General features: G+C 36.6%; 1 protein-coding gene across 2 annotated transcripts in view; it reads left to right on the plus strand.

Moving 5' to 3' along the window:
* Positions 1 to 8,052, plus strand: part of loxl4 (lysyl oxidase-like 4) — a 29,727-nt gene extending 21,675 nt beyond the window's left edge. For both annotated transcript variants that reach the window (XM_059565839.1, XM_059565840.1), the window contains 4 exons: positions 3,526 to 3,641; positions 5,665 to 5,801; positions 7,432 to 7,543; positions 7,634 to 8,052. In XM_059565839.1, the coding sequence (XP_059421822.1) occupies positions 3,526 to 3,641; positions 5,665 to 5,801; positions 7,432 to 7,543; positions 7,634 to 7,704 (436 nt within the window). In that variant the 3' untranslated portion in view covers positions 7,705 to 8,052. The remainder of the gene's footprint in view (positions 1 to 3,525; positions 3,642 to 5,664; positions 5,802 to 7,431; positions 7,544 to 7,633) is intronic.
* Positions 8,053 to 8,269: the final 217 nt, after the last annotated feature.

Below are 8,269 nucleotides of genomic sequence, written 5' to 3' on the forward strand. Positions count from 1 at the left end.
CCATAACTGTAACACTCAGGATCAGCTTTTGCAGGTATTCTTTTAATAAACAGGGTACTTAAATAATGGAGACAGCACATGGATTAAAATAATTCAGGAATAACCCTAATGTATGACACTATTTTCTAGAAAAGTATTTGTGGTTACATTTCCTTTCAGTTTAGTCATTCATTTCAGCTTGCAATGAAAAGAACATACACTTCTTTCTAAAACGGGTCATGGGTGGTCAGCAAGCTTGCGTCATCTTTCAGATTAATTAGCTGCGTCGAGCACCTCCACTCTCTTTATATGTGTTCTGAAAATAATTGCAAACCCATTCTGTGGGAACAAGATGCCCTGTTGTGGAGGAGTTGTGGGCTTTGCGTGTTTCGCAGGCCAAACCTGTTTTATTAATCTTTTAAAACAACACAAGTGAAGTTGGCATTTGAAAGCCATCTATTCAGACGAGCTGAATAAACACCCCCGTCAGCATAACAACAACTTCCTGTAAAGGGTGTTGCTGTAGCGGCCAACACCTTCATGTAGGAGCAGTGAGGTCATTAAGCGCGGTCCATAGTGAACCTTTGTTCTTCCCATGTTCACTAGCCAGCACGAAATGTAAGATTTTTACACATTACGAAATAAATCAGCAAACCTGCTGCCATGACTCTAGGGTGTTGTGGGTGGTTCCCAACAGTGCTGGGATGATTAATTATTAGGTAACTGGTTAAAAATAAATGATGAGAATTGTAGTCTGTAACGTAATCTAGATGACTCTGTTTAGGTAATGTATTCTGACTGCTTTTGGATTACTTTTAGTTTACTTGTAGGGACGCACACTATTATCGGAATCTGCAGATAATGGCTTAAAATTTAAACATTGGCATTATTCAAAATGATGCCGATATGCCTTGCTGATAAGACGAATAGCTCACTTATGCTCAAGGTGTGATAGTGATAAGATCAGATCAGCAGTGTGATCATTGTTGAAGGAACTTATGCCTGAAAGATTCACTGTTTTGGATCGCCATTTGATTTGATAATGCACGTACAGGACGATGCCGCCGATGTGCGAAACAGTCACTAGCACGTGCAGCAGCTTCCTCTGGGTCCTAATCCCCGTCCGAAGGCGTTAGGGAGCGCTGTGGCCTACATGTAATAATGTAAAATACACAAAGATCATTAAGAAACTTGTGTTTCTGCATAAATAAAGCAGTATCAATATCATAAAGAATCTATAGTTTATACATGAACAGAAATCACAAACACTTTTAAAAAAAACACATTATACATTTATTCATTAATATGTAAAATATATATTTTTTTACCAAATTTTGTTTAAAAATCCAAGATTTTAATTCTTTAATTGCCAAGTTCATAAATGATGTCACTGTTTTGGGGAAAAAACACACACAAAATGACTTATTTTCAATATAAAAGTAATTGTGGATGGATTCTTTTTACTTTTTATAACAGTCTTGGGCATGTCAAAGATTAGAAGCAACATTGTCTTTGATGCATTTTTAGTTTTTGTGCAGCATTAGATTACAATTTTTTCTCCCTAATTTGTTGTTGGTGGCTGTTTTTGCCCCATTGACTTCCATTATAACGACATTTTTTGATTGCAAAGCCATGACACCATATAATCATGCATTCTTGATTGTTTGTGGTTTTCCCTTTTGGGAAGAAGTAAAATTTGTTATTTTTACAGTTGATCACTAGGTGGGACCATTAACCCTTTAGATAGGCCTGTGCAAAAAAAGCTTAGTTTCTGACTTGTATATGAAGCTATATGGAGTATAACAGCATATTATATTGTGTGTGTGTGTGTGTGTGTGTGTGTGTGTATTTGTGTGTGTGTGTGTGTGTGTGTGAGAAAGCGAGAGAGAGTGTGTGAGAGAGACCTTTGCGCACTTACCTTGATGTATTTGAGAAAATCAAAATGTACACCTCAGCTCTCAGAACTACATGGAGTAAACAAAAGTGTATTTATGCACCTGCTGCCTTTTGATGGTGGTGATAAGTATAGACTAAACAAAAGCAAAGTAAGTGGATTTAAACATTTGCATGCCATCGTGCTGGTCATTTAATGGTGAGAAGAGCAGCACGAGAAAGGGCTTGACTTAATAATTATGCAGCTTGACCCCTCCAGCGAGCTGCAGGTTATTTAAAGTTGGTATTGCATTTTGGTTCATAATACATTATGTTCATAAATTTGATGCAAAGTAGATCTTTTTACAGGATTTTAAGGTTTTAAACTGGCTTTACCATCAAGAAAAGACGAGCATTTCACACATAGACCATCCATACTTTTCACCATCAAAAGGCAGCAGGTGCATAAACACCTTTTCTTTTTTTAGATACATCAAGGTAAGTGCACAAAGGTCTCTCTCACACCCTCTCTTTCTCTCTCTCTCTCTCTCTCTCTCTCACACACACACACACACACACACACACACACACACACACACACACACACACACACACACACACACACACACACACACACACTATAATTTGCTGTTATACTCCATATACAAGCCAGAAACTAAGCCGTTTTTTGCACAGGCCTATCTAAAGGGTTAATGGTCCCACCTAGTGATCAACTGTAAAAATAAAAATTTTACCTCTTCCCAAAAGGGAAAACCATAAACAATCAAGAATGCATGATTATATGGTGTCATGGCTTTGCAATCAAAAAATGTCATTATAATGGAAGTCAATGGGGCAAAAACAGCCACCAACAACAAATGAGGGAGAAAAAATTAAAATCTAATGCTGCACAAAAACTAACAATGCATCAAAGCCAATCTTGTTACTAATCGTTGACATGCCCAAGACTGTGATAAAAGGTAAAAAAAATATCCAGTCCACAATCCCTTTTTAAATTGAAAATATGTAATGTAAAGTGTGTGTGTTTTTTCCTAAATCAGTGACATAATTTATGAACTTGGTAATTAAAGAGTTAAAATCTTGGTAGTTTTGATCAGGACTGAGGTTGATTAATAGATTTATGCAAAAACAAATGTAAAAAAATATTTATCTGATACATTTTTACAGCAGTTTAATTTAGTGGATGTTTTCATCCACGAACATAACGAAAGGGTAGTGAATTTGCCCAGAGTGTACCATTGAGTTTTTGAAAAATTTCAAGTTGTGGCCAAAATAAGACTCAACTTTACCCCCTAGTGGACGAAAACATCCCCAACAACGCATTAGGGTTAATAATGTTTATTAGTTCTAAAAAATATGTTTTTGTAAAATAACCATAATTAAAAAATGTTTTTTTAAATTTATGCACAAGAGAGAATTGCTGTTGTTTCAAAACAAACAGAAATATGTATTAGCTATCGGCCAAAACATCGGGAAAAATCTAATATTGTGCCTATTATAGTTACTTTTGACTTAACTTGTTTATAGATTTAAATGAGATTGTTTAAAAAAAAAATACTATGAGTAATAGTATTAATGACTTTTGTCTTGCTAATCACCACTGAATTATTCTGATTCTGCTGACATTCAATGATATGAATATGTTTGATTCAGGCATTATCACAGCATTGAAGTGTTCACACATTATGACCTCCTCACACTCAACGGAAGCCGAGTGGCCGAAGGACACAAAGCCAGTTTCTGTCTGGAAGACACCTACTGCCCTGATGGTAAAAGAATAGTTGTGTTAAATCTTACATGAATGTCATTTGGTTTATTTGGAAGTTTGTTTCTATCATTTAAAGGTGCATATGATGTTGCTAAAAAGAACATCATTTTGTGTGTTTAGTGCAATTAAATGTGTTTATGCAGTTTAAAGTTAAAAAACAAATTGTTTTCTACATACCATACATTATTCTTTCTCCTCTATGCCCCACCTTTCTGAAATGCATCGTTTTTTTTACAAAGCTCATCGGTCTGAAAAGCGAGGTGTGCTCTGATTGGCCAGCTAGCCAGTGCTTTGTGATTTGCCGAATACCTCAAGCGTTTGACGGAAATGTTATGCCCCTTACTATACTGTGATGTGTGTCCCTGTCAGAACACCAGAGCATCAAGACAAAACCCATAAAAACCCATTACAAACGAGCCATTTGTTGCATCCAGTTGGGACATAATTATGGGTTATAATGACTTTTACAGTGTTTTTACGCGTTGTGTTGCATCGTGCTGTTTAAACAAAATCATGCCTGCATTTGTGATCGGAGAAACGACAAACCATAAGCGCTACTCTACATCAGCGGTTCTTAATTCCAGTCCTCGCGCCCCCAGCTCTGCATATTTTTCATGTCTTTCTGTTAACACACCTGATTCAGATAATCAGCTCGTTAGAAGTCCGCTCCATGCATGAACTGTGTTCCCATTGACATGGTCCCTACACAGTCTCCCTGAGCAGGGTAAAACTGTTGAAGTTTACTTCACTTCAGAACATTCATTCATAGATTTGCGCTGTGCAACGTCTTCACACACGGACAAATGTGACATCATATACCTCTGTAAAAAAATACAATATAATTCACGTCTCCCACACTTCAATGCACTTTGAATGGAACATATACATTCGCTTCGAACCGGAATCATGGCAGAATATCCTGTGATGTCCACTTTGCAGGGCACTTACGTTCGAATAGAACAAACGTCTGAAGCGATAACAGAAACATACAAAATGTTCAGAGCAGGGGGGCGCGATTACTAGAATTGAGAACCGGTGCTCTACACTGTTCAAAACTCGCATTTGAATCATCAGTCGCAAATCCTTTACATATGTAATCATACTTACAGACTGTGAGTCAGAACAGCCGGCATTGTAGTCTTCTCTCCCAGGATCAGGAAACAGTCCTTCATAAAATGTCCTGCACACATCTGAATATTTGGGTTGAACTTTTCTGGATCAGTGTTGTAAATGCAACTTAACCACTAATTTCTAGTTGTGTTCTCTTTTGGAAGACCAAACAAAGTATTTTCACTATCAAAATGAAGCAGCGTCTACACGACATGGCACCGGCAGCAACAGCGAGAATCAATATTACGCATTCTTTCTTTGCATGAACATTTGGGCGGCGTTATATAAATCTTCCCACATCATGACATAGACATGTGGGGTCATATTAGAACGAGCCGTTTTATGGCAGGGTGGTTGACTCTTAACTTTTATAAAGAATATCTCTTTGGGTTTGAGACTTTAGTCTTTACAACTTTACAGATCTTCTTTATAGACCGAGAGCTTGAAAAAGGAAAGAAAATTCTGTCTTTTTTCTCACAATTCTGACTTTTTTCTTGTTTGTGTCAGTATTGTGAGAAAAAAGCCAGAATTGTTTATATCTTGCAATTCTGACTTTATTTCTCACTTTTCTCTGACTTGGTAACTTGCAATTGAGTTTATATCTCATAGTTCTGAGAAAAGAAGTCAGAAATTTGAGCTTTGAAATTGCAATTGTGAAAAAATAAAAATAAAATCTAAATTGCCAGGTATAAATTTAGCAATTTAGGAGACAAAAGTCAGAATTGCGAGTTTGTCATGCAATTCTAAGAAAAACATATTCAGAATTGCAAAGTGTAAATCACAATTGCAAGGAAAAAAAAGTCAGAATTGTGAGTTCAAAAGTTGCAGTTATCTTTTTAAAAAATGTATTCAGTGGTAAAACAAGCTTCCATAGGTTTACAAGTGCAACAACACAAAACTGTTTTTTCTTTCAGGACTTCAAAAGCGCTTTTCATGTTACAATTACGGAGATCAAGGTATTTCGGTGGGTTGCTGGGACACTTACCGCCACGATATCGACTGCCAGTGGATAGACATCACTGATGTCAGACCTGGAGACTACATCATGCAGGTGACATGATTCAGAACATCTGAATTGTGGAATATGGCAGTCACAGCACAAAACCGTTTTATACCGTAGTTTCTCTTTTCAGGATGCAGTTTAGCCACTTTTTCTCTTTCATTAACTTTGGACCGTGTTAATCATCTAAATCACTGTGGGCACTGTTAGCACTTCCTCAGCTGAGCTTCACATGCAGGAACAGCCAATCAAAAAGCTGCTTTTAGGGGCCAATCAAGAGGCATTTTATGTATCCCAGTCATAAAATATAGGTTGATGTGAAGCTTTGTTTTAATTATAGTGTACCTTTGTGCCTTGACCATTTTGAAGATTTATTTGCTCGAAATGTCGCCATGATAGATTGCATTTATTTTAAGGATGTTTGGCAGATGCTAATTACAAACCGGCATCAGGCTGCTGCTATGTAAGGCACAGCAGCGAGCCGTGGTGATACTCAAAGGTCAAAGCTCCCATCTCCATGTAGAGCAATAGCAACTTATCCCATGCTAGCCTGTCTGAGCAAATATACTTCATAAATGAAACTTCTGTTCTTGATGATCCAAGCAAACCTGTTGTTTTTTCTTTGAGTTGCTTGTCTTTAAATCTACACCCAAAATAACTCAATGTTAAGCATTCCCTGCTGGAGGAGCAAGGCGTGCTGTATTCCCTTCTATTAGACATGGTCAATTAGATTCAGAGGAATTTACGCCCGCCTGTTTTACAGGGACTTTCTCGCTCAAACATATGGTCAGACAGACCCAGAGCTCAACACTCCAGAGTAAAAAATGCACACTGTCATTAAAAGCACAAAAAAAAAAAAGATAAGCGAGACTCACATTTGAATGTGCTCACAAAATAATTACCTTTGGCAAGAAAAATATTTCCAGAATAAAAGAAAAGAACTGTTGTTTCAGCATTCAGCATTTATGCCTAGTAGGCATTATCACATTAAATTTCCTTAGAATAATGTAGCACAGAGATACTCGTTTGTCCCCATACCCTGCTTAAACAGCATGTTTTCATACTAATAAATTATTATATTGTGACTGTATAACTATTTTGGGAGCCTGATTTGGTGGAACCAATTTGTAAAGTAGTCTGATGAGCAATCTGATTGCATAACATTTTCTTACAAGCTCTCCATCCTTCTTGGTTCTGCTTGTCTGCAACTGTGAAACTTTTACAGTGCTACGATTATATGACTCCAAATAAGTAAATATTATTTCAGGCAGACATAATAAAACTTCTTGTATTTAATAATGTAATACTGTGTGTGTGTGTGTGTGTGTGTGTGTATATATATATATATATATATCTTATTATTAATGCTATAATAATAATTATTATTATTTTTAATATTAATTTTATTTTATTTAGATGGTCCTTATGTAGCAAATTGTTTGCAAACCTATGTAAAAAAATAAAAATGTATTTAAAAAAAGAAGCCGATGCAAAATTCACATTTGAGGTATAATTGAGTTCGATTTTTGGTATAGTAATTCCTGAGGGATCCCAGGGCAACTTATCCTTCTGGGTTGCCTTTCAAACTGACCTCATTACTAAACAACTCTATTCATTCTCTCTCTCTCTCTCTCTCTCTCTGTGTGTGTGTGTGTGTGTGTGTGTGTGTTTGTGTTGTCAGGTTGAGGTAAATCCATCGCTGGACATGGCTGAATCGGACTTTATGAACAACGTCATGCGTTGTCGATGTAAATATGATGGACACCGAGTGTTTATGTATGGCTGTCATGCAGGTATAATCCTCCTAACAATGAATGAACCATGACATATATGCATGTATACTCAAGCATGTATCTAAATTCTGATACACTGTTGTTTCACAGGCGATGCCTACAGTGCTGAAACTGAGGATTTATTCGAACATCAGCGTCAGATCAGCAATAACTTCATTTGAGCCTGTTAAAGAGAGGTGAGAGGAGAGGGTGTTCGTTAATGGCTCCCAGAAATGCGGCTAATTGGACAATAAACTGGGTGAAAGATGAGGAGATCTCTGCTGATCTCAGAACAGTCTACCAGTAGCCCTAATGAGTGGACACTACAGTACACCGCTAAACTATTTTCTCTATGGAACTGAATTAACTCTTCCTGATGTTTGGAAATCAAACGAAAGGCTTAGTTCACCTAAAATTAGATTCTGTCACTATTTTTCTTAGTATTTTGTATTTGACTTTTATTTTTAAGTACAGTAACCTACTGGTTGCTTTTTTTCCCACCCATTTGCAAGGAATAGATACTGGAGCTCATTTAAGACAATGGATATCTGTATTCCTTTCATGAGATCTACTACGGATGTCAACATTTTTAGTAAATAATAGCTTAATTTTCAGTCAGACTGCCTGGCACACATGGTTTTGTATGAGAAGATTTGGTATTTACTTTTATTATTTATCTATAGTGAATTGTTTGTAATGTTGGAGTTTGATAGTTCCAGTCCTTTTTACTTACATTTTATTGAAAAG

This window comes from Carassius carassius, chromosome 14 (genome assembly GCF_963082965.1).
Source record: "Carassius carassius chromosome 14, fCarCar2.1, whole genome shotgun sequence".
Lineage (NCBI taxonomy): Eukaryota > Metazoa > Chordata > Actinopteri > Cypriniformes > Cyprinidae > Carassius > Carassius carassius.